Source organism: Gymnoscopelus microlampas (genome assembly GCF_963454915.1).
Source record: "Gymnoscopelus microlampas genome assembly, chromosome: 4".
Lineage (NCBI taxonomy): Eukaryota > Metazoa > Chordata > Actinopteri > Myctophiformes > Myctophidae > Gymnoscopelus > Gymnoscopelus microlampas.
In genome coordinates this window covers 45,696,712-45,723,908 of record NC_139941.1, presented here as the reverse complement: position 1 = coordinate 45,723,908, position 27,197 = coordinate 45,696,712, and the positions used below count along the sequence as shown (strand labels likewise).

The window sequence follows — 27,197 nt, the reverse complement described above, 5'->3', positions numbered from 1 at the left end:
ATTTGAATAGATGGCTTCATGGTCCAAATAATGGAGGAAGTCCATGACATTACATCAGTGGTTCTCAAACGTGTCAAGGACCACCACATTGGTATCAGTATCATATCTGAACATTTTGTGTCAGGGACTGTGTCAGGGATAGATATACTCCAAAATGTTCACATTTCTTCAGGATTTGTCAATGTTTTTGTTACATTGTGCGCTTGTAAATCGTCTATTTTCAAATATCCGGAGTATAAATACCCTATAATAGGGTTAAAGTGGCTAAACCAATTTTGATACCATGTTAACTAGTTTTATTGAGGACCCCCTAGACCCCCCCCGGACCCCATCTTTGAGAAGCACTGCATTACATCATGTGCTCCTCAGCCTTAACCTTTGTTAACCCATGGAAGATTTGTTGAGCAGTGTGTGCACTTTTTCAGCGACGCTCCAGAGTCACACAATTACAGAGACAGAGATGCTGTCGGGCAGAAACCTTGAATCCATATTTCAACTTTTTATGTTGTTTTTTTTTTGTAAATGAATGACCTACTTCATCATTCAACAGTGTTGTGCCAACATTGCAAAAGAATAAACAAAAATAGCCATTCTACAACGCTTCACATCGTGATGAGTTGTGAGATTGTAGATTAGCTATTTTCGCTATTTTTGAAAAATGTTGTGAAAGTGGTTCTGTGGGTTTTATAAATATTTAACCAATGAATAATGACTAATAACTACATTGGTTCCATTGGAACACAGGTTATTTTTTCCATTTCCTGAAAAGTAACAGTTTTCGACATAAAAAGGTTTCTGCCACAGCAGTAGGGTTGCCAACCGTCCCGTATTAGCCGGGACGCCCCGTATTTGAGCCAAAAGGGGCGTGTCCCGTACGGGACTTTGTTTGTCCCGGAAAAGTATAAAGGTGTAAAGGGAAAAATAAAAAATATATTTCTGTTTGCGCACAATGCTGTGTGTCTGGCTGCGTGTTTGTGTGCTGTATGCGAAGGGCGCTAGGACCGCTCAGTTGACAGGGCAGGCACAGTGCTCGCACTCGTGTGTGTGTGTGTGTGTGTGTGAGATTTTCTCCGGTGGGCGCAGCATCATTGTTTGTGTGGCATGTCAGCCTGTTCCCAACCCTAACCCTAACCCTAAAACCGAAATAAAGTAACAAAAAAAGTAACTTTATCCGCGGGAAACCCGAAAAAAACAAGGGACCCATGCACGTGCGCACGTGCATGTGTCCCGTTTCTCCAGTTCTGGATGTTGGCAACCCTACACAGCAGTCACACAATGAAGCCAAATAAAACAGAACAGTACTGCAAGCTCAAAGCGGGCTCGTAGGTCAGCTATTATTTCGACACAGTTGTTTGAAGAAATATGAATCTGGCTTTACAGTGACATATTGGAGGGTCTTATGTAGCTCTAAGTGTAAGTTCAATAATAATAACAACAATAAGATCTCTCGCTCTCATGCTTTTATCTTTATTGCTGGGGATGCTCCACAAACATCCTTTCATATACAGCTTGAAGTGTGAGCACTTCTAGCCAATCTTCCAATCAGCAGTCAGCCAATCAGGCGATTGGGTTCCGCCTTTAAATATCACTGCCTCTAATCCGCAACCCACCTCCATCCCCAACTCCACCGTCCAAAATCTCAATTGTCAAGAGTTGAGAAGCAGGGAGGTTCATCTGCACTGCCACCGCCAGCGTCTAGACTCCAGGGGGTGTTCTCCCTATTAAAAGCTTTCTTTTATTGAACTGTCATTGGCTACTGTTCCGGCCCACAGGAACATTTAGAGATTAAGAGCCTTTACTCAACGCCAGGAATGGGTGTGTATCCCTTTACCTAAACTGGCGTGGATTCAAGGAGAGTCACAGACACGAGAGGTTTTGCAGTGCAAACATTTACTGAAGGAAGTGACGGTACAATAATCACGGGCACCTGGATCTCCAGGTACCTAAGTAACCATGACACCATGTTACCATGACAACCACACACCCATTCCTGGCGCAAGGCTTCCTCAATGACAGTTTACAAAGGAGAGGAACCATAGACAATAAAAAGTATGGACAAAGTTACTCCCATAGACTCTACAGACCGTGAATGAAGCCTATTTTCAAACGATTTCAAATACGCCATCTTTCTATATCCTATGCACTCGGAAATGAATGCTATTGGTTGGGACCAGAGCGGGGGTGGGGAATGAATGCTATTGGTTGTGTAGCTTGTCAATCAAATCATCACAAGGTAGCCACACCCCTCCTACAGCATACCCTACTGCCTACTTTATCATCAATTTTAAAATAAATGGGACCATAATTTACCAAAACGCATATCATGGTGATTGAAAGAAGACTTTAAACTAGCGACTGGAAGCATACTGTATAGTATTTATGACAATGTTTATTAAAGGTAATAAAATCAATTGTAAAGTTCGCAAAAACCCATCCACTTGAATGGAGCTTATTTACTTCTGACACCAGCAGGTGTGAAACAGCGAGACTACAGGCCATTCATATGAACTGTCTCTTCCTATATAGCCTAAATTTACAACTCGGAAGCTGGCCCCTTGAGAGGAACACATTTCTCATTCAGCCACATGACAGTCAGTGGCGGAGCGTCCGGGGAGGCAAGGGAGGCGGCCGCCTCCCGGCCCGCGACCCTGGAGGGCCCGGCCGCCGGGCCCTCCAGGGTCGCGGCCCCGACCCGGTCGCCGCGACCGGGCCGGGGCCGCGACCTCTCCGCGGCGCCTCTCCGCCTCTCATTTAATTAAAGCATTATTATCATCATTAAAATAATATTGAAATGTTATGTTGCGTGTTGTTGGTTTATTTTCACTCACAGTGATGCAAATATACAAAATTATCTTATCTTATATCTCCAAATGTATTTTGGTTAAAATCGTCATCAACATCTGCCAAAAAAGACGCATTGACACCCGTGACCTAAATGTAACGTCAAGCTTTAATTTATTATGTAAAATGAATGTACATTTTTGGAAATTGTATTTTTTTATAATTCATTTTTTGATAATAAATCGGTAAAATCAGGCAAAAATAAGAAATAAGAATTAAACAACATAACCCTAACCTAACCCTATCCTAACCCTAAAACCGAAATAAAGTGACAAAAAGCCCCCCAAAAGGTGACCCGACCCGACCCAAACCCGCAAAATTTTCCGCGCGCTTCGCGCGCGGGATGTGCACCCACGCACGCGCGCGGCACGGGGGGGGGCCTGATCACTGTGCTCTGCCTCCCGGCCCGGCTTTCAGTTGTTCCGCCACTGATGACAGTTCAAACTCTCTTATCAGTGTCCTCACCATATGTACATCATCTGTGGACCCCTCTACGCTGTTGTTCAAGACATCACCAGCAGATGATTCATTGCTCTACAATGAAAGAGAGGAGTCTTTAAATATAATTCCATTCCAACACATACAGTATATAACATACATACATACTTACGCACACGTATATTATGTACTTACATAAAATACATACAGTACATAACTACAGACAGACATACATAAAGCCATGGTAAAGTAAAAAATAAATAATAATAAATGGCTTGGCTCCGACATGTGGGGACTTCATGTGATCAGCCTGTGACATCAGTCATCTATGATGGCAGTCGTCTTGACATTATCTAACAATGACGTATGACACATTTAATAATTTGTGGAGGTACTTTTACAGCATGGCCTATCCTGGCAGTATGTGTGCAAGACATTTGGTGCTGATTGGTCAAGCAGCTTGAGAGATTAAGCGTGCACGCGCACACGCACACGCACACACACACACACACACACACACACGGTTTTCAACCTGTAAGCGTGTTTCCCTGAAAGACGACGAGGCCATCCGGTCGCAGGCAGGCAGGTGGGACGTACAGTGTTGTCTGGCAGCCTTTGGGTCCCCCATCACAAAGGTCATCTGTCTCACAGCCCCCTGGGGGATTACAAGTATAGGAAGAGGGTGAGACACACTGTTGAAAAGGTGAGAGGTCACCCATAGCAGGAAGTTCCAGCCTTCACCCAGCCTGACGTATAGACTCTTATCTGAGTGGAAGGGATCAACGAGGTTAGACAAGGATATATGTGTCTCTATTCCCATGACGATTCCATGGCCTTGACCTTAAAGTCTTACATGAGAACGTGACAAAAGACACGTTTAGCTTTTTTTTTTAAAGAAATGTTTCCTTCTTTTCTTGGGCTTACATTACCAGTGGTGGAATACTCTGTTACAAGTAAAAGTCTGGAGTCTCTAAATTTACTTGAGTAAAAGTACAAAAGTAAATAACAAAAGTATAAACAAATAAACAAAAGTATCAAAATGTACTTAAAGTACAAAATTAAAGTACTCATTATGCATGTCCCATTCCACAAGTTCGTCATGTATAACAATCTCACAACGCATCGACGAGTTGTGAGCTTGTAGATCTGCTATTTTCAAACAGCCAAAGTATATAGGGATAAAGTCGTTAATGTATGTAATAATAATCAAAATCTACAAAGTAACTAGTAAATAAAGTTTTCAAATAGTTTTCAAGTCGTGGAGTAAAAGTATAATATTTGCCTCTGAGGAGTAGTGGAGTAGAAGTACAAGTACTGAAAAACTGGAAATACTCCAGTAAGGTAAAAATACCTCAACATTGTACAGTACTTGAGTAAATGTACTTAGTTACTTTACACCACTGTACATTACTTATCAACAACCTCAGAGGTTTTTGTTGAAGAAGGGGAATGTTTCACTTTCCCTGCCTGAACGAGTGAACATCCAGTCACAAGTCTGACTTCCAGTCTACCTCCACCCCTGTATATAAAAAGGTACAGTAAACTCTATGAATATGAACAGAGTTCTGCCAACAAGATAGACGATACAACCCAGCCTCTCAGACAGTGATTAAAAGGCACATGGGACCACTGGCTCTGGATTCAATTACAGTTCAGATGAGTAGCACTGGGAGTGTACAACCATAGAGAGGATTTATGGGCTGCCAGTAAAGTAAAGTTTTTGTAGAACTGGTTAAAGTTTAGGTGGCAGTAGGGTGGACGAGCGGATAAAAGAACCATCCCAAATGTCAGGCTTCATCCTCACAGATCTGTCCATCATCTGTCAATCAGTTAATGTTACTGTTGAAGTGTCCACACGAAAGACACTGAACTTTTGCTGCCTTAAGCCTGATTCATACTTAGCTGCATGCCAGTGTTGTGCACCGAAAATAGTCAATCTACAAGCTCACAACACGTCGCAATGCAATGCGTTGTGAGCTCGTAGATCTGCTGTTTTTGGTATGACACTGGCGAGCATCTAAGTATGAATTAAGAGTTATTATTCCAAGTCTCGCTAAGAAAGAGCGTTACCTGTATAACAAAAATGTAAAACACAAATGTAACACTTTTTAAATGATCCACCTATATGATACATTGCAATGCAAGATAAGATAACAAAAACCTTAATTGATCCCTGGAGGGAATTTAGGGTGTCCACGATATAGTAAATAAGAATACAAGTTTTATTATACTGACCCCTAGATATGTGCACTGGATCTCTGAAAGGGGGGAATATCAACAATGAGTTTATGGATTATGGATGGATAATTGTATCAACGGTGTATGAGAATAAAAAAAAACGTATGGTCTGTCAGCAGCGATCTGAATGAATATATGACAATGTATCAACAGTCTATGAGTGAACATACAGTAAGTACCATCTCTCAACAGTTATCCTTAACAGACATCAAAGTTCAGCAATGTGTCCTAGTAGTCACACACTAATGTCATACAATTAACATTGACTGTTTACAGTAAGCTGAACTTCTCTTTACTGCCACCAAGTGGCCAAGATCATCTGTGAAACAAACCCATTCATCCATTGACTCCTAAAATCCTGAAGTGAGTCAGCAATGGGTTCCCTCGCCAGATTTCCAAAGTTTTTTCTCAGGGGGTTTTCGATTTATGCGGAAAATAAGGTCTGTGGTTTACATGAGTCAGAAGAGACTTTCACATTTTTGTTATGTTTATGTTAATTTTTGTACTTATATATGAATCAAAAGGCATGAATATCATGAGCCTTTGTAGGCTACAGAGATAATCTTTATTTATTTATCCAAAACCCAACCAACGGGGGGGGGGGGGGGGGGGTTGGCATGGTCTACAAAAAGACGTTACCCTCAGTTACTGTAAAGTAACGTTCTGGCAAACTCAGCGTAAAATAAATCCCTAGACTATTACCCTCTACACTAAACTCAACCTGAGTTGGCTATGTCTTTTTTCCCCCTCAACATCAAATCTCTTCAATCGTCTTCAAGCTCACAACTATATAAGCTTGTAGATCTGTGTTTTTGGTAAACGTTCCCCCCAGAATATTGGGATACGGCAGTACAGGGGTTCAAGACTGATAGTATTTCGAAATCGCAGTTCCTTACGTCAAATGGAGTCTCGAAGGCCTCCAGGATGCCTCCTACCATCAGCAGACCATCAGTGATGAGATCGTGTTGAGGGTAGTCCCAGTGAACCTTCTCCACCAGGGTACAGTCCACATACACCTCCAGCCACAGAGAGGACACCCCCACTGAAACCTGGTGCCACCGGCCGTCACACAGAGAAGTCACTGGGAATCTGAAGTGGATTCAGGAAAGTAAGACTGGTAAGGATTAGGAAATTCCATTTTGTCTGTATGGTACGTACTTTCATTCACAGCCACGATAGGCTCTATTCACAGCAGCCATATTGTGAAGACATTCACAGGTGTTACCAATGATACTACGGTAATGAAGGCTGTGTTCCATTCTGGTCAAACAGAGTCAGGGTGCTGATGTTGTGCATGTTGGCTCACTGGAAACACTCTGTTACACCAGTGGGTCTACAGTTGGGGTAATGGGCTTCCAAATGGCTCCTTACAGGTGTGTAACTCTTGAGAGTGTACAAATGGAACCAAATGGATCCATTTGGTTCCATTTGTACACTCTCATAGTTATGGGGGTCGTGGAAACCACTGTGCTACACTAAATGGAACAGAGCCTTCATTAGTATCATTGGTAACACCTGTGAATGTCTTCATAATATGGCTGCTGTGAATAGAGCCTATTACAAGTAGGTGATACATTTTCTTGGCAAGGTACACTTACAATCTAAGATCTACCATGCTATTTCATTTGACTCTTATCTATTTTTAAATGCATTCTTATGCATTATGGAAACCACTTTGAAATGCCTTTGTGTATGGAATTCTATATGCTTTACAAATACATTTGCCATGTCCACTATGGCGAGTAATGTCATCGCTTGCTCTTCCCATTAAGTATTACTGCCACGGGAAAGCGATGAATAAAGGCAGTGAATATTCTGTCTGAATGAAGATGCATCATATGGATCACTGGTTCCCAAACTGGGGGGTCCCCAAATTATTTTGGGGGGTCCCCGGATGATTAGCTTAATGTGCATCATTGTTTTCTCACTCAACAGTAAACAAACCAACATAGGGTATCTGCATATTTTTAAGTTGCAATTTTATGACTTAATACATTTTTAATAGCAAATTGGCCAAATTGTCAAAAATTACATAAGAAAGAGGCAAACATTGTGAAACATAGATTCCCACAATATTTAGCTGTGGAAACAAGTCAAACTAAATGTAATGCATACAACTACAAGTGTTGTCAGGGTGGGGGGGGGGGGTCCCCAGTTCAAATATGATTATTTTGTGGGGTCGTGGCCTGAACGGTTAGTGAACCCTTAATCTCTCAAGAACTGATTCTGCACTGCGTGAGAATCTGTCTTGAAGGTTCGTCAGAACGTGTACACACTGTGTGGGAGTGGGCGTGGCTTCAGAGGCCACGCTTTATCCAATCAAATGTAGTGGCCGGGATTCACGTGTCCGTCATCCTTCCCGACTCGAAACTTAAACCGAAACTAATTTAACAATAGCGTCCACGGAGCAGACAACCACGGAAAGATATTCACATTTGAACTTACTCTCTTTCATCATAGAAACAAGTGGGCTTATAACCAAAACCATCCATGTTCTCTGGGAGAAGTGGTGTTAGTGTTCCGTGTAGAAATGATATCTAGTCGGAATGAAAACGCAAGCTCACCACCGGAAGTGGAGCGGTGAAGGCAGACTTAAACCCCGTTTCCTTGCGCACATGTGCTGCGTCGCCATTGTCCCAGAGTCACACTCAGGAGGAAGAACAGCAGAGGTCGCTGTTTTTCCTTTTAAGTGTGTCTCTGGGTTCCGAGATTGGTGAACCCTTGATATGGATGACACCCCATCCGTCAGTGTGGTATAGTCTTACTCGTAGTCTCTGTGTTGTGTGGAGACGTAGGTGAGGGAGAGGGGGCTGAGGCGGAGCTGCAGCTGGATGTGGTGGTAGGAGTCCAGCACTGTGACCAGGCTGCTCTCCTCATGCTGGGAGCTCTGCACCTCCAACAGCAGGCTGAACTCTGCTGCAAACCTGTAGAGGAAGACCACATGCACACACACACATAGTGGTGGAAAAAGTACTCAAATGTTTTACTTAAGTAAAAGTATCAATACTGCAGTATATAAAAGTCCAAAACTGTTACTTTTCAGGAAATGGGTAAAAAGAAAGAACCAATGTAGTTATTATTTAGCCACTAAACTGTCAGCACCACTGCCCTAAACATGTATCGTTGTTGTTAGTAGGAACTTTCTAACGCGGAAGAACCCGGGAGGAAGTGGACTAAGAAAGGGGAGGAGCCAAACCGAGTTCCTGTCTCCACACAAAAAAGGAGGTGGTGCCCCCAGAGGCAAAAACGAAAAAATATATATTTTCCTTTTTTTTACAGAATGGGTTTCCAGATTGTTTAGTCACAAGCTCTTGTTAATACTTTTCATTCGTTCAAAATGTATAAAACACACTTTCAACATTTTCAAAAGTTGAGAAAATAGGAGCTCTACAAGCTCACAGTCACAATGCGTTGCGATGCGACACGTTGTGAGCTTATAGATCAGCTATTTTCTCTACTTTAGTGTGACACTTAAACCACGAAATATTAGGCATTGATGTATGGAAAAATAAACAGTTTCATAAAAAGGTTTAATACAAGATACAAGGTTTCTGCCCAACAGCAACGGTATCCTGCTGAAAATAAATAGCATCTCTGTCGAGTGGAAACCTCATATGTCCAAAACTGTTACTTTACAGGATTCAAGTTCAAAAACAGCAAAAGTAGCCGATCTACAAGCTCAAAACGCGTCGCTTCGCGCCACGTTTCAATCTTGTGGATCTGCTACTTTTGATAAGTTTGTGTGACGCTGTAGTATGATCAAGTACGGCACTAAATTATGAATAAACACAAAGACGTTAGAATATGGAGATAAGAGGTTTCTGCCCGACAGCAACGATATATTTCTCACAATTTCCCACATGCAAGCACCCACAGAAGCACACACACGTCATATGGGTATGCACATGCTGTTAGAAGTCCAAAGGGAAGCACGCACATCCACAAACAAACAAAAACTACGTACATTGGAGGGTGTGTGACAGTGGTTAATCACTACAACAGCTGCCATTGATTGTGACTGTCCTTGTTTGTTGTATAATATAACGCGCCTACTTCCTGTAATGTATCAGACCTGATGAAGACCCACAGTGGTCGAAACGTCACACTTTTTGAAGAAAAAAAAATCTACTGGGAGTTACAGTGTGTGAACTTCCCTTCCTTCTCCTATGCACATGCTGTTAACAGAAATGCATTCCATCAGTCATTTTGCCAGAGGCGAGAGAGGCACACACATTGCAAAGTAATGTTTTGAATACTGTTATACTCTGTTAAAACGCTCCCTGGCCAATAAGCCAAATATGCCTTAATTACATTATAAATGTCCTCTATAACTAAAATGTAAAATTAAAAACACCTCAAATATTACATTTATTTTAGAAATAGTTCATCTTTCACTCAATAGGGGCAATGCCCGTCGCAAGTTGATGATGTCATTTGCCCATGTGTGGTCTAGCCCTATGGAATTTATGGAATGCATGTGCAAAAATAACATAATTTAAAATATTGATTTGATATATAACCTTAGGTTAAACCGTTGTTTTTTATTTTCACATGCATTCCATTTCCAGATTTGGCTTATTATCCAGGGATCCCTTTTAAAGATATTCAAGCGTATATAGACTAGTGTTTCCCAACCTTTTCTGGATCAGGGCTCACTTAAAAATCTCGAAAGCGTTGTTGTGGCCCACCCAATTGACCACAGCAGCTTTGTTAAGTGGTCAGATGGGTGGGCTGCACACATGTTTATTCTAAAGATCTGTGTTCCAACTTGAACAATGGAACTAAAGTAGTATACTAGTACATTGGTTCTCAAAGTGGGGTCCGGGGACCCCCAGGGGTACTTGAGGGGGTTCCAGGGGGTCCCCAGCTAAATGATGGATAGGAACCAAATGGACCCTTATGGGTCTGTAACTCTGAGAGTGTACAAATGGAACCAAATGGACCCTAACGGGTCCATTTGGTTCCATTTGTACACTCTCAGAGTTAAATTAACATTGATTTTACAATATGAATTGGGGTCCCAGAGATAGAGATTAGAGATGAAATGGGGTCCGTACGTAGCCTAATGCATGTTAAACTGGGGGGTCCTTGAAATTAAAATGGTTGAGAATCACTGCTAGAGCCGTAAAAATCTTCTCTTATGGGGGTCCCTTAGCCTGGTAAACCCTCCCTCCGGAAATCTCATAATGAGATTTCCGGAGGGAGGGTTTACCAGGCTAGGGGTCCCTGGCATATCTATTTCAAACGGGGGTCCGCAGGCTAATAAGTGTCAATTTGGGGGTCCTTGACATGAAAAAGTTTGAGAACCACTGTACTAGTATACTAAGTTCATATTTATCACAATGAAAGGTATTTTTCTTTTTACATTACATTAATGTTGTATCAGTAATACAAATCTTAGTGTTTTGCCAATTATTTGGGGGTCCACATTCCAATATCCTCACGGCCCACCAGTGGGCCCCGGTCCACAGGTTGAGAATTGCTGTTATAGACAGTTTTAGCCAGAATTAAAAAAGGCAAAAGACACAGTACCTTGGTCCAAATACCTGCCATGTGGGCATTGTCAAGCTGGCATAAAGGCCGATGTGGAGCGTTGGACACAGCTGGTTGTCCAAAGACAACGATACGTTAGTGGTGTTGACCGACAACCGGGAAAGATGCTCCATTACGTCCATCTTCTCTGTTAAGAAAACAAGAACATAGTGTGAATGTTAGCCAGGGTTCACGGTTCCTAAGGGACCCTCAGGGTTCCTTGGGGCAGTGGAAAGAAGACCATTACTTCATCAAAACATTATCATTAAACTATACAATAAAAACTGGTCAAACATTGGCCAAATTGTCAAATAATATAATGAAAGATGCAGAAATTGTGAAAATAGCCACTATTTTCACAATATTTATCTGTGGAACCGAGTCAAAGTGCTTGTCAGGGTGGGGGGTACCCAGTTCAAATATGATTATGTTGGGGGGTCACTGCCTGAAAAAGTTGAGAGTTGCCTTGGGTGTTCCAAATGGACCAAATGGTCTGCAACTCTGAGAGTGTACAAATTCATTTGTCTGTGGCAAACGGATGGCAAACATATTACATTTGTTCTACTACAGAATTAAATAATAATCAGTATTGCCATTTAAATATTCCGACCACCATAAGCTCTCCTGGGCCGAGCCCTTGAACTTGTTGTTACATGCTACAGCAGAACCATCATTTAATCACAGCAGGGCAGTGAAAGCCAACTCCCACAGTGGGGGAGGAATGAAGTCCTGATAGTGCTCCTTCATGTCTCCCCTCGGTGGGGAATGGGGCCGGGAGGGCTGCTCCGTGGCAAGGTAACAGCCATGGATAAAGGATTATGGGACATGTTCGCTCCATCACCACCCAAGGACCTCCAGCAGTCAACAAGCTTGTGGCAGTCCATCATGAACGGACTGATTATGTACTTTTGACCTTGCCCTCTTTTGTGAACTTGAGCTTTGACCTTTCCGACCAAAAAGTTAACCATCTCTTCAGGGCCGCCTACTAATCCTTCCCACCAAGTTTCCTGAAAATCTGGCCATCCACTCTCAAGTTATTTTTGCTAACAGGCAAACAGAGTAAGGCCTAAACAGAACTCCTGTCCAACTCTGTTGGTGGAGGTAACAATGCATAACATTGATTGATTGAATACTTTATTAGACAGAAACGTAAACAACACAAGGTGCAGTACAGTCAGACATTTGGGCTAAACTGTACTGTCCTACAGTATGTATTCAATTCATCAACATAGCATAAAAATAACACCAAAATACATTTAAACAATATAAAACCCTATGTACAAAGTGTATGTGTGTGTGTGTGTGTGTGTGTGTGTGTGTGTGTGTGTGTGTGTGTGTGTGTGTGTGTGTGTGTGTGTGTGTGTGTGTGTGTGTGTGTGTGTGTGTGTGTGTGTGTGTGTACACACATACATACATACATACATACATACATACACACATACAAACATACATACATATCTCTTTGCAGTGAATATCATCTCCTTTCTATGGGAAAAGTGAGTTTTGAAAGAAGCCATCCACATTTTTTAAGGGATGGGGTCAGGGCATTCCACATTTTGGTGGCAGAGTAGAAGAAAGATTCTTTCCCATGACTGGATCTAAAAATGTGTAATCATGTGTCCTTGTACTGGACAGAAACATTTAATGCGATTCCAAAACTTTTGAAGACCTGGATATGATCACATTTTACTTCCCAGACCAGCAGAGGAGTCCTATATCAGACACAAGAGTTGGCCCTGTATGATTTTGTGTATTGTTCTGACCACCTGGCTTGATGGCCTTGATGCTTGCCAGACTCTCCAGAAATGATCATTCCATGAATGTGAACACTAAAACAAATCCCACCATCACAAAACGACACATTATAGGTTAATATTAATGTTATTTTCTTAGGAATTAGTTTTACCCAATGCATTTACCCAATACATTTCTAAAGGACAGAATTTCATGAAGCAAACCCTTTCTACATCATAATTGATAACCAACTATTCATCATACACAGGGAGGGATAGAGAAATGCAAGAAGCCTCCTATTTATTGTCTCCACCAGGCCAAAAGGCATGGCCGAGACTATGTTTTGCACCCTGTCCGTCCGTCCGTCCGTGTAGGCTGAGGAAGGGCCGAGGAACAAATGTCGCCATTTTCACATTGGTCTGTTATAGCGCCACCAGCAGGTCTGATTTAGACAAAACAATTTGTTTCGGAACAAAATGCCTAAAATCATGAATGTAGTGTCCAATTGCTGTGAAAGGCCTAAGAAGAAATAGCACCCTTTTCACATTGGCCTATTATAGCGACACTAGGAGGCCACAATAATCTACCTGACCTAGCGGAGACCTGTGCTCCGAGGAGCACTTTTTCTAGGTTACGATGTTGCATCAAGTTCATGTTCCAGTTTCATTTTCTAGAATATTTGCGTAAAGACTGCACAAAACATTCACTATTGTTTTGACTTTGATCATGCTAGGAGGACCTAAGAGCTTATGGTGAATCCCTCCACTTGCCTCTTCCCTGTATGCGTGTGGTGAAAGACCTACCTGGCTACCTGTCTAGCAGTACAGCCAATTCATCACTCACTGCCCTTGTCCCTCACACACACTAGCGCTCTTCCTCCTCTACTGGGAGACTGGTCACACATGACTGGGCTCTGATAACCCGATGAAAGGCCTGCTATGCACCATGCTCTGCATTCCTCTACTCAGCAGGGCATATATATTTTCTGAAACAGCATGGTTGAGAGGAGAAAGGTGCTGAAAGCCGGCATGCATTCCTGTGTATGAGGGTATTTATATCACGCTGTATTGGCCCTGTTATAATGTTTGTAAACTGAAACAATGATGGACAAATGTTCTGGAGAGGCTTGTGTTTGTAAGCCCGCAGATGTTGATAGCATGCCAGTATTTAAGGAGGAGGAGGAGGCTCTTTGAACAACTCAATGTGACACGCAGCAGAGGCCCCGCTCTAAAGGGAACACTGCCAGACCTGAAGAGATGGAGTGAGCATGAGAGAGAGAGAGCATATATGAGAGAGAGAGCATATGAGAGAGAGAGAGAGAGAGCATATGAGAGAGAAAGAGAGACAGACACAGACAGACAGACAGACAGACAGACAGACAGAGAGAGAGAGAGAGAGAGAGAGGGAGACAGAGAGACCGACAGATACAAAGGGGGTACTTTTTTTTTTAACATAGACCAAATCACTTAAATGCAGGTGCAAGCAGAGAAATCATGGCATCTTGAGCCCATGTGTTTAAAAAGGAGAGTATAGGAGAGGTTAATTCTAACTTGACTCAGTCCCAATAACAGATTCAAAATTGATTCAATACAATTCTCTTATATAGACAGACTTTGGAACCGAAGCCATGGATAGAAATATATAAATTTAATTTAAAAAAAAGGTCTTTACCACTGGCTCTCACCGCCCAGCAGTATAATGTGTGTGTGCACAGTTTCGCAGCGACCGGGCCAAAAGTGCCGGAGATTAGCTGCTCGCAGACAGACGGGCACACCGACGGACGGTTCAATTCAGGAGTTTTACTTGTAACAGATAATACGGACGGCACCGTTTCTAGTTCACAAACCTGCCTAAACAATGACATCACCAGTGAAGATTCCAAACTAATTGAAACTACAGCCTTTCTCTTCCTGGAAAGTTAGCACACCGAAATAAAAGGCATCGGTCTTGCATCGATTAAAAATGTTAAACACCTATGATGTAATTGGTACTTCTGGGAACCCATTCGGTAAAAAAAGGAAACAAAAACTAAGTTTGGCTCCTCCCCTTTCTTAGTCCACTTCCTGCCGGGTGCATCTGTGTTTATTCCTACTTAGAACAACACTACATGTTTGTTTGTTTTTTAAACTTTGTTTATTGGATTTTCCACAGAAGCATTCAGCATCAAAAGTTGGTGCTTGAACAGACACGTAAAAGCTTCCTCCAGTGCAATCCATTAAATACCACACGTATCCGTATCCCCAATCAGAGACGGATTCAAATCCCAGACAGATTGAAAGAATGGACCCTATACCTTCCCAAACTTACTGGAGGAGCCAATCAATGAGAATCTTCTCTTTTCTAGTTTTAGACAGTGCAAGATGTCTCTTATCCAATGAGTGTGAGAGGGAACTAGGTTATTTCCAATTAATTAAAACGAGTCTCATAGCCAATAGAGTGACAAAAGCCAAAACATCCTTTTCCAATTTAGAGAGTGAGGGCAGTGAGGGGAAAACCACAAACAGAGCAAACAACACTAAATGCTTAAGGCAGTGTTGCTGACTTGAGAGATTAATGAACTTTCCACAGCCCACCACTGAGATGCAGAGTGAGTTGTCGGAAATGGTGCCATCTTATAATGAGAAGGACCAACAATGATATGAAGATAAGGTTGAGAACTGAAAGAGCTCCTTTAAGTAGAAAAAAAAAGAAGAAACTTTTTCCACCACTGCCTTCCAGCGAATAGTACAGTATATGTATGTATGTATGTATTTTATGTACTGTATGCATGTAAGAACATCATTTTCTTCTAGCTGTTGTATGTCAGGTGTTTGAAGTGCGTAAGTAGGAGGTTAGCATTTAGTTGCCTCTGCCCAATTTGAGCTCAGGAGGTTTAGAAATCCTTTGGGGTTGTTTTGTCTTGGCCAAAGTTCCAGTGGAACAGGATAATTCCTGCAGTTCTCCAATTTCCCTGTGACATACACATTTACATTGGGGTTAACTGACGGAGGGATTTAGGGAAGTGATCATGTATGGAATAGCATAGGAATAAAATTCCTCCAATGTTTCCTCTCTCGGTAATAGGGCTTCTAAAGTAATCATAAATACAGTATATATTAAGGAAATAATACACTTGCGGGACAGAGAGGTCACACGACCAATGGTCTGTGCCAAACAAAACATGTTCTCTTTGTAATGAATGTTGTGTAACATTCTAACCTGCTGCCTTTCTTTATCTCTAATTCTCACTGATTTCTACTGATCACTGTTTGGGGGAAAACAAGCACACAATTATTTCGAGCCAGGATTTTAGTAATATAATACACCAAGACCTACTCATTAACCCCACTCTGTAATTAGCCCACATAGAATCATCATTCTATGATTGTCTTTTGACTCAGAGTACTATCTAAACTTTTACATTTTAGTATTCATGTATAGCCACCGCAACCAGCGCTGGGTTCAGTCCACACCAATGATTCGCGACGCAACTCCTTGAAACTACTACAAGGAGTTGCATTGGTGTGGACTGGCCTTAAAACGGTTTTGTTTCAAGTAGTTGCAAGGAGTTGCATTGGTGTGGACAGGCCTTTACCCAGTCCTGAAATGAATGCATGAACTTTTACCCAGCACTGTTTGCTCAAGACAGAATTAGCCTAAATCATCTGTTTTTCTATATCACTCCGCTCCTGAAATATACAATACCCTGCCACGCATGCATGTGGTCAGGGTAATTAGCCAAAATGACTAGATCCCCATTGATGCAAGCATACGTGTTGAGAGAGAGCCCTGATAACAGATATATAACACACATCCCATTGTGCCTGGCCCTGGATTGAGCATGTATAACATAAAAGAACATGGAATATAAAGAGTAGAGTAGAGTATGACAGTTCATTATTGACAAATGCACATTTGAGAGTTCAGTGGTGCAAAGACAATAGGCACTGGTCTACACTGGTGGGGAAAAAGGTGATATGTTCAGATGAGTCATTTTCTCCACAAGTAGGCGAGTCAATTTGTGGCCTACACCAAGAGAACAATACATAACAGACCTGAATGATTGACCCCTACAGTACGGAGTTCCAGTCACTCCATTGTGCTGTGTGGAGCATTTTCCTGCCATGGGTTGGGTCCCCTTAGAGCAGTGGTTTGGTTTCTCAACCTTTTCATGCCGCACGACCCCCCCAAAATAATCATATATCTGACAAGCACTTGGAATTGTAGGAGTTGAACTTGAGGCATTACATTTAGTTTGACTCGGTTCCACAGACACTTGCGAGGCTTTGTGAGCTTACAGATTGGCTATTTTCACAATTTCTTGCCTCTTTCTTATATTATTTGACAATTTGGCCAAGGTTTGACCAGTTTTTTATATTTAAGATCAGTTTTGGGGCTTTTATGCCTTTTTAATGATAGGACAGTCGACTGACAGGAAATGGGGAGAGAGATGGGGAGTGACACGCAGCAAAGGTCATCGGGATCAGGACCCGAACCCGCGACACGCTGTCAGGCTGGAATTGCAGCCTAGGGTGCCTGGACCGCCGCCCAGGCCCAGTTTTTATAGTATAGTTAGTTGATTACTTTTGATGCAGCAATGGTCTTTTTCTTTTTTCGCCCGAGGTATTAAGAAAGTTCTTAAATTGTCACTTCATTGTCATCTGGGGACCCGCCTGGGAGTCCCGACCCACAGATTGAGAACCAGTGCCTTAAGATCACTGCAAATGCATGCAGAGTGATCACCGATGGGACTGCTCTTCCAGAATGACAATGCCCCCATCCACAAGGGGTCTCTGAATGGTCAGGTGGAATGGTTTGTATTAGATGATGTGAATCATATGCTACAGTATGGCCTTCACAGTCACCACACTTCAACCCAAAATGAACACCTATCGGAACACCTTTTTTGGAATAGAATGGTGTTCCATTCCACCCTGCCATTTGACTTCCAGAGACTAAAGGCACATTCAAGCACTTTATGTTGGTTTTTCCTTTAATTTGTCACCTGTCCGTATATGCAATATTCACATACACACAATGGATCTTTTTGTTACTTTATGGCCCATAAAAGAGCATTCCGTTTCAAATTATCTACTTTCCCTGCCTTCGGTAAGTAGTATGACCTCTTAAAATATTTCCTCATTTCCCCACACCAGAAGAATAATATTTAAATGAAGGGGGGTTGACTCAAGGTAAAAGTAACCCAACACTTATAGCCAGAACACATAGCACTGGAAGTATATACTGTACATTGTACACTTCACTCTCAACTAGTTCTGAAATGCTGCTGCCTTATGAATTAAAATCTCACTCCATCTTTACCTTCATTATACTGATATGGTCATGAATACTCTGGCATACATAGTAGTACAACAGAATTACTCAATTCAAACAAAGCATTAATGTAAAGGATTTTTAACTTGGTGAAATTCATGCAGGAATCTGCCATCAACACAGATCCTAACAAAGGAAAAGATATATATAATAGCCATTAGGCCTACTATAAAACAGGTAATACTATTATTGTTTCACCGGTGAGTTCGCACTTGCTGTCAGCATTCAACAAACCATGTTCCAGAAATGACTTGGTGTTGCTGTGTTTCAATTTCTACATTCTTACCGTTTAATGCTACAATCGGGTCTTATTTTAATGAATAAGAAAATGTTATTTCAACCAATTTGTATGGTAAAGTCTGTTAATACAATATATTTAGCACATCTACAGTACACTACTTGGAGGTGGTCTCCCTTCTCTGCCATTAAGAGATTCTGACCCTGGTGTCAGGCAGTGGTATAAAGTAACTAAGTAAATTTACTTGAAAGTACTTTTTCCATCACTGGTGTCGGGTACCTGTGGGACACCCACTGGTTGACAATGTCACTAAAGTTATTTGACGCAGATTGGACACTACAGTACATGCACCACCTATTAAATTGTAGTTCGGACATTGTTGCAATTTCCCGTGTCCATCAAGTGAGGGAGACAACGGACATAAAAATTAAGGATTGTTTTAGTTTCAAAATGCCATGAGTGAGCAGTTAGGTTGAACATGTTCTTGATGGATCCTCGTCACAGTCAATGTAATCTCTCAAGACAGATTCAAAGCTCAAATTCAAAGGAATTATTTTGCCGATGGGTTCCCAGATTGCAGTCAATGTGACAATGGGGATCAAACTTGTTAGCTGTAGGCTCGTCCAACCGGTCAATCATCCTATAGAACTACCACACCATGTACCAAGACTGCCATATTTGGCCATGTAGTAGAGGAACGGTGGGGGGGAAACCTGGTCCATACTCAAAAATAATGTCACGGCTCACTTAATTTCCACATTTTACTACTTCTAATTCTTTCATCAATGCAAAAACACATGCTGGCACTCGGGCTTTCCTTAGTGGACAGGCTCCAATGGCAATCAAATTGGACATGGCTCCTCTGGAGGACAGACACTGTCCAAGGAAAAACAAGCCCGGGCTGACATGAGACACATTTTTGTAAAATCCCATACAGTAGAATGGGAATGAAAACACTGGGTGGACTCGGTTCCCAGACTCCCCTGGGGGAGACGTGATTTGTGCTGGACACACGCCGGCCCAAGGTGAATTTCAAGACGTATAGGAAAAATATACTGTACTGATGCTTCCAAGAGATTTATATTCACAGCACATTATCACCAGGTACGAGTCGCTCATCTGTCAGAGTTATTACAGAGGCCTTTCCCAGACAGATATACACAGCTTAAACGGTGACCCTCGATAGACAAATTATAGGCCAAATCTTTCTTTATTATTTTGTAACTGTACCGCATTTCCCTTAAAAAAAATTGGCCCATTACAATTCCATTACAAAATATGATATGGTATCTATGTCAACCTGTTAGTGTAGACCTTGCAGTGTTAACCACTACAACCCTACTGTATACTTAGTTGACCGGATTCCCAATGGCTACTAAGTTGACTGGATTCCCAAGGGTTCTGCACTAAATATCTTCTCACGACACATAGAGAGCTTGTAGATCTGCTATTTTCACTGAATGTTTGCCCATAATAGGGCTCAATACAGTACAGTAGCTGAGCTGCCCATGTGTAGCCCCCCCAACCCACCCCCTATGAGGGACTGCATGGGTCAATCTGGAAAAGCTCTGTGCTGAGAGACTGGTACACTACAGTAGGAAGGAGCACATTCCTGTGTGGTATTAATTCAGTCAGTGAAGGCATCAAGCTCAGTGTCAGGGTAGTGAAGAAGAATGCAGTGTCAATGTGTCTGCTCACAATACAGAGCCGGCAAGGAGAGGATAAAGGTTCTTGGACACAAGAAGTTACAGTTGAGTCGTCTTCTTGAGGTATCCGCTTGGAAATTCACTGATAAAGTACCATACAAAGCCTAAGTGCAGTAACTATATTTTTGGTTTAAATGTAGTTATTTATTTGGTTCAATGGTCAAACCAGCCATCATGATTTTGGATTCATGTGGATGTACCACATGAATGTACAATTAGTGCAATATCACTGGCCAGTTGAAACACTTTAAAATACATTCTTATCAGTTTCACACACTATACCAGTTATGTGCTTGGACACCGATCACCTCCACTTATCTCTTATCAATATCGAGATTTATCAAGATGCTCAGGCAAGAAGGCCCATCTGCATATGCCTTTATGGTAAACATGTGATGACTTGAGGTCCACGATAATAGAAAAAATCACTTTGATCCAAGAGAAATATTTCATCAAATAATTGACCATTCAGCATCAAAACCTGACCAACAGTTTCACACTTTCCACTTGCCTGCACACGTACCACAGTCAAATCACAACGGAACAAAATCCCTTTTGTCTTACCGTGTATATTATGAAATGTACCCAACGTTCACTGTGGACATTTTTACAAGCACTAAAAACACAAGCTACCCCAGCGACAGAACATGGCGGGTCACCTTGTTAAATTCTTTGTCGGCACTTACAGGGGTCGACCTGCAGTGTTGTCACATCGTCAAAGCGCTGACCTCCTCTGTCCCCAGCATTGTAGTGCTTGTCAGCGTCCAGCCGCACACCCCCTCCCCAAAGGCGCGCCGTTCCAGACTTTGGCAGCAGCCACAGAGGTCTGACTGCGCCAACATTACAGCATGTCTACTGTGTTGCCAGGACCCCCCGCTAGACGGGTAACAACCTGCTCGGAGCCAAGTGTGGCGGCACCGAACGGTGCCAGGGCCTGCATGAGGAAATCAATCAGTCAGGAGAGAGATGAGAAGCAAAGGAGCTCGACTTCTTCTACACGAGAGTTCACAGGCTGCTGGGAACACTCCAGCTGCAAGGCTCAGGTTGCAGTGATAGTTATGAGATTGCAACCAGCACTCGGTGGTGGAAGTACTACTGACATTTTGTACTTAAGTAAAAGTACCAATACCACAATGTAGAAATACTTTGTTACAAATAAAAGTCCGGTATTCAAAATTGACTTGAGTAAAAGTACAAAAGTATTCGCATTAAAATATAATGAAGTACTAAGAGTAAAAGTACTCATTTTGCAGAAGTTTCCAATGTATAAAAATGCTTTGAAAATAGCAGATCTACAAGCACCCAACATGTGGCATCGCGACTCGTTGTGAGCTTGTAGATCTGCTATTTTCAAATAGCCAAAGTTTAAATAGGGTTGAAGTTGTTAATGTATGTTTTGTAATAATAATCAAAATCTACAAAGTATACAAAGTAACTAGTAACAAAAAAAATCAAAAACTTGTAGTGGAGTAAAAAGTACAATATTTGCCTCTGAGATGTAATGGTGTGGAAGTAAAAGTACCTCAAAATTGTACTTAAGTACAGTACTTGAGTACATGTACTTAATTACTTTACACCACTGCTAGCACTAAATACAGAGCATTACTGTATACAGGGCGCCGCCACAGCAAAGAATGGATATCCTCTCATTTCAAAAGGATTACGCTGATCAAATAGATTAAAGACCTTGTCTTTTTTTCCCCCTGCTTGAAATGTTTCTTTGTTTCAAACAGATCAAAAGAGAAGTGCAGATAAAGGAAATCTGTGATTAGAGAAGCTCTCAGATCTCCCAGTGGCTGTGGTGTGCTCACAGGTGTACGAGTTCGGCAGCCTACCATCAAATTGGTGCTGAACAGAAATCAACCCGTACATTATCCAGTTTGAGGTGCCTCTGTCGCCACTGTTATGACAACAGCTTGGAAAAATGTCATCCTTCTCAACATGAGGACGTGCAGAACAAGGCATTTTCCCTGATGCCAGAACTGTCACACCCCGATAAGATTATGTTTAAAAAGTAAAGCAACGCCATTCATTTCAGCACGGCAAAGTGTCACCCAAGGGTTTTCTCAGTGTAACACAAGCCAGCCATTAGAGATGGTGTCATTTTCGTTTACAACTTACTATGATATCACAGGTCAGGGGTATCGTCAGGGCCCCTGCACATGAAACGACTTCATTTTTTTGGTAAAAGTTCCACGGCAGCGAGATCAGTTATCGCCGCTGTCCGCCTTAAGCAAGTCATGATAAATTGCTCCGTTGGACTTTTGAGGTCAGCCGACGAGGACGTTGAGCTTTCCTTAAAGGGCTCTAGGTGCCAAGGCCAAGTCATCCGGTCATTATTAACCACAGAAGATCTTGTGCTAATCTCCAACAGACTGGGCCCCTGTCCGTCAACCCAAAGCCCATTCAGCACCTCGGCTCGCTGCCTTGTTGTTCTTGGATATCCTCGAGCTCCGGCCAGCTTCTCCGTAATTGAAAAGACACAACAGATTTCAGAGGAGAGTTTCCCACCTCATGTTTGGAAAACCAGATCATTGACGTCAGCTTGAAGCTCGAGGAACAAGGAGATATAGCAACAGAGTTCTGGCTGGGGATGCCGGTTTTTGTTAACAAATCCACAAAACGTCCAACTCTGTGTACACAAAAGGCTATGGGTGTTCAAGCTGCAATCCATAATCTTTTTAGTGAATAAAACGGTTATTATGACCAATCTGTACGGTAGAGTATCTTACTACAATTTAAGCAGCATATAAGTGGTTGTAGTTGGTCTACCTGCTCTTCTATTGAGAAATATCCTGTGGTCGGGTAATATAAGACCATTATTGGTCATGCAATACCACCAAAGTCGTTTTGCATGAAGCTCAAAAATGCCATTTATCCTCTGGGCAAATGGGCTCTGTGTTAGCTCAGCAGTAGAACGTTTCTACTGAAGAAGTAAACCAAGGCGTTAAGAGGATAGAGCCAAATGAACTGCAAATAACCCATCAGAAATGTGCTCAAGATGTTTAAGATATTGCAACAACCTGTTTAAGGGAAATAGTTTGTTGCAATAGCTTTTAGCTGTGATGAATCATACTAGCCTAGGCTCATGAAATCAAGAATCAACATACACAGCTCGAGAAGAGCAAACACTGACTGGAGCAGCTTGGACAATAAGCCCCTTTTATTAAGGTGCTATAAGTATACAGGACAAAAAGACAGACGTTTAGACATCTAAACATCTTCCTCAGTCACGAGCTCGAGAAAAATGAGAACAAGTATCAGTATACAGTATCAATCATTCATTTATGATGATTAACGACCAACAACACTGTTTTTTTTGTTTTAAGAAAAAACCTGTTTAACCTTTTCTATTCTGATAAACAAACACATCCAGCCTTTCCCTATCATAGCATGCCCCAGACTAGAGAATGTATTACTACTATTTACCACTGTGCCTTTCACTTGTGTGAGCCTTATTCTGTACTGTAAGGCAGAGGCTTACAGAATACAGAATAAGACTCCTCCTCCAATCTACGATCCACCCATGTCCCAATTAGTTGTTCTTGTACTGTATGTAATGCTATTCTACTGCAAAACACACAATCAACTTCAGACACACGGTCCCCCCATACTGTAAAACATATTGCTGTGGTTATCATGGTAGGATAACACTAATTACTAGGCGTCTGGTACTGTACTCAAGGCCCCTGCAGACTGGCGTTTGGACGGGTGCCATACATTCAGAGCCAGACAGGGTGTCGGACGCGCCTTTGATCTGTTCTCGGTGTCATGATATGGGAACAGAAGGCCCACGGATCAGGTTTCTGAACCGGTGCGCTGTTAAAACATTACATCAGATAGGACTATAATGTGCTTGATAACAGCATCATGCCGTCTTTGGTATTACACATCAAACACATACAGTGCATAACATGTTGAATAAGAGTTTTTCCACACGTTTTTTTTAACATGATCTTTAAGCTTTGACCGCTGTTAAGAATGTATTGTCTATCCTCTGTGGTATGTTTTTCCAAATCAAAACAAACAATCATGTCTCATAAGAAACTGATGTAGAGATAAGCCTGAACTTTAAACTGACTGCAGCTAAATCACGATGGATAAAATATCCATGAGAAATTCTAATTTGACACCCTTCTTCTTCTCTTATCATTTCCAATCACCCATTCCTATGTAACAAGCCCATAACCTCTCTCCCAGCCCAGGTCTTTCTGCCTGGTCACTTCTGGGTTGAGGAGGAGAATGTGGACAGTGGGTTCTCTCCAGCTGGCCCCGTGCCATCATCCCCAAAAGGGAACCCTACTTAGCAACAGCTAAAACGAACGTGGCCCAGGAGACCCTGCATAAGCACTGTAAAAGAGCATTATGAGAATAGTTTTCCTCCACATATGGACAGGAGTTTTGTGCTATGTCATTCTGGGATGGAGAGGTGGTGACAGGGCATGGGAAAGCACTTGGACTAAAAGGGTGAGAGAGACTAAAAGTATGTTTTAGTTGAGCTTGTCTATAGTTTTTGTGTCCATCATATAGGCTACTGTACATGGCTAAATAGCAGCAAACTACTTGATCAAGTCAGGTGCTTGAGCAGTAATTGAAGAAATATTTCAAAATGCAATACTAACAAGATAATGATTTATCAATCAGTAGGCCATATCTTCAAAGTATTGGATACAGTCTGTAAAGGTTTTCTATAAGGGTTATATGGCCACTGTTGGGACTAGAATTTTTGAATAAAACTCTTCAGAAAAGCACACTGAACTATTTTTTCCTTAATCCACAAAGTCTCAAAGAACATCCATGCATTGAAATCAGGATTAATAGTTAAAACTGCAACAGCGGCTCTCAGTGGAACGACACGGTACTACAGTTTGAAGCAATAATGACAGACAGCACATATCCCTGCAATTTCATCACTATCTATCACAAAATGTAGTGTCTGTGAGGGAAGTCGTCAAGATACCTGACTCAAAAAAAGTGCAAAATATCAGTGGTGGAAAGTACATTTACTCAAGTACTGTACTTAAGTACAATTTGAGGTATTTTTTTTACTACTGGAGTATTTCAAATCTTCAAATACTTTTACTTCAACTCCACTACATCTCAGAAGCAAATATTGCACTTTTATTCCACTTCAATTATTTGAAAACTTTAGTTACATTGTAGATTTAGATTATTATTACAAAACGTCTTACACCACTGGACCTCACAAACAGTAACCTACTGCTCCATGCAAGCTATAACAAATGGACCTTTTTTTTCTCTTGGATTATAATGTTACAGTATAACACCTGAAAAAACACCAATCTTAACCATTTAACCATTAACAACATATTTAACCATTTAAGCATGACATATTGTGTCCTCATCTTACCTTTATGCTGAAAAGGCAAAATAAATATGAACCAAAAGCATGACATATTTTGTCCTCATCTTACCTTTGAGCTGAAAAGGCGTGCTTTCATGGACCAGGACGTTCTGAGAGAAAACGTCAACCGCCGCTCCGATCAGGTAGAAATAAGCCACAATTAACTGTATGTTCTTGACTGATATCATCATAATTGTGGACTGCTGTTCCTCCGTAAAACTTCACAACAATTGCAGGATTGAGAACATTATCATTAATAATTTCAGTCTTTCACAAACACTTAGATATGTCCTGAGTTACATCATTAGGATAAAAGCAATGGTTCTCTTGGTATGATGAAGGACTGTGATATGTTATATTCCCATTCATTCACAAACTCTTCCTCTAATGAACTCGCTGATTTTGGCGTCATGTATTCCACCTGGGGGAGTTTGGCTCCGCCCAGTCGGTTTTCTGACCAATGATATAACAGCAGGCTTGACGTCTATAGTATATTGTACACGCCCTTTCCTTGTAACTGCCAAGCAGTACTGTAAGAGGGGAGGGGGTTCCAGCTAACCAAATGGACCCTTATGGGTGTAACTCTGAGAGTGTACAAATGGAACCAAATGGACCCATAAGGGTCCAAGCGTACTGTAAGCCACTGGCTCCCTAAGAGAGGGGAGGGGGTCCAGGGGGTTTCAAGGGGGTCCCCAGCTAACCAAATGGACCCTTATGGGTGTAACTCTGAGAGTGTACAAATGGAACCACATGGACCCTGTAATTCGTACACTTTCAGAGTTAAATTAACACTGAGGATTTTACAGTGTAGTTTAGGGTCCCGGAGATGAAATAAAAACATATATTAAATGGGGGTCTGTAAACCGCCATAAAAGAGCACCTGTCTGCAATTTGTAACTGGTCCTAGTGAAGTCTAAGCTTAACACCAGAAATTAGCCTCCCCCAACTGTTTACTGTACATATACATTTTATTGCTACTAGTGTTGATGATGTCTTGTATATAATTGTACATTATCGTATGTCTTTAAATGTCTCAATGAATTGAATACACAGGACCACAATGAAAACAAGCCCTTATGGGGCTTTTTGTGTTATCCTTCTAGCATCATTGTATAATCGTACCACTGCTATTAGCTAACCGTTAATAAAGTATTCAATCAATCAATGTAGTGGCCTAATGCATATCAAACTATAGGGGACCTTGAAATAAAAAAAGAAGTTTGAGAAGCACTGCTGTAAGCCATCATGACACAAGGCTTAATTTTTTATTATTTTTTTATTTCAAGGAACTTTTTTGCTTCATACAAAATGTTAAATGTATAGAAACAACTGCAGAATTCAAAGTCTGGCCAATAAACATAACTCAGGCAACAAACAATTAAGTCACTGAATCCCAAGACCTGACAAAAAAGAAAAGAAAAGAGGAATGTTCCAGCTCTCAGCTGCATGGGTGGAACGTTCGACAATGTTCAATACTGTTTAATTCATTAAGTATTCTTTTCTTTTTGGTATAAATTTGTCTTTTCAACAAACCCCACAGTTTATATCAAATATCGTTTTAAAAATCAACAACAAAATAACACATGGTATCAAAAGTACTAAGATTGCTACATGCACATACATTGTTGGAACATGCAAACGTTTATTTTTTTTTCTTCTGTCTCTCAGAAAAGAAAAAAAAAACACAGCCAGTTCTACACTGCTGCTGTTGGTATGCATTAGAAGAAGGTTGTATCAGTCTAATTGTTTTGGTGGCCAAATGGTGCAGAATTAGACATGGTATACGTTTTCC

The 27,197-nt window shown here is 41.5% G+C and overlaps 1 protein-coding gene across 1 annotated transcript in view; it reads right to left on the bottom strand.

Annotated features, from left to right (window-relative positions):
• LOC311044096 (uncharacterized protein) overlaps positions 1-25,700 on the bottom strand; it is an 86,807-nt gene extending 61,107 nt beyond the window's left edge. Inside the window, exons 1-5 of the mRNA XM_084055517.1 lie at positions 25,476-25,700; positions 11,050-11,197; positions 8,283-8,441; positions 6,414-6,606; positions 3,812-3,934 (exon numbers count right to left, since the gene is read on the bottom strand). Of these exons, the coding sequence (XP_083911643.1) occupies positions 3,812-3,934; positions 6,414-6,606; positions 8,283-8,441; positions 11,050-11,197; positions 25,476-25,596 (744 nt within the window). The 5' untranslated portion in view covers positions 25,597-25,700. The remainder of the gene's footprint in view (positions 1-3,811; positions 3,935-6,413; positions 6,607-8,282; positions 8,442-11,049; positions 11,198-25,475) is intronic.
• Positions 25,701-27,197: the final 1,497 nt, after the last annotated feature.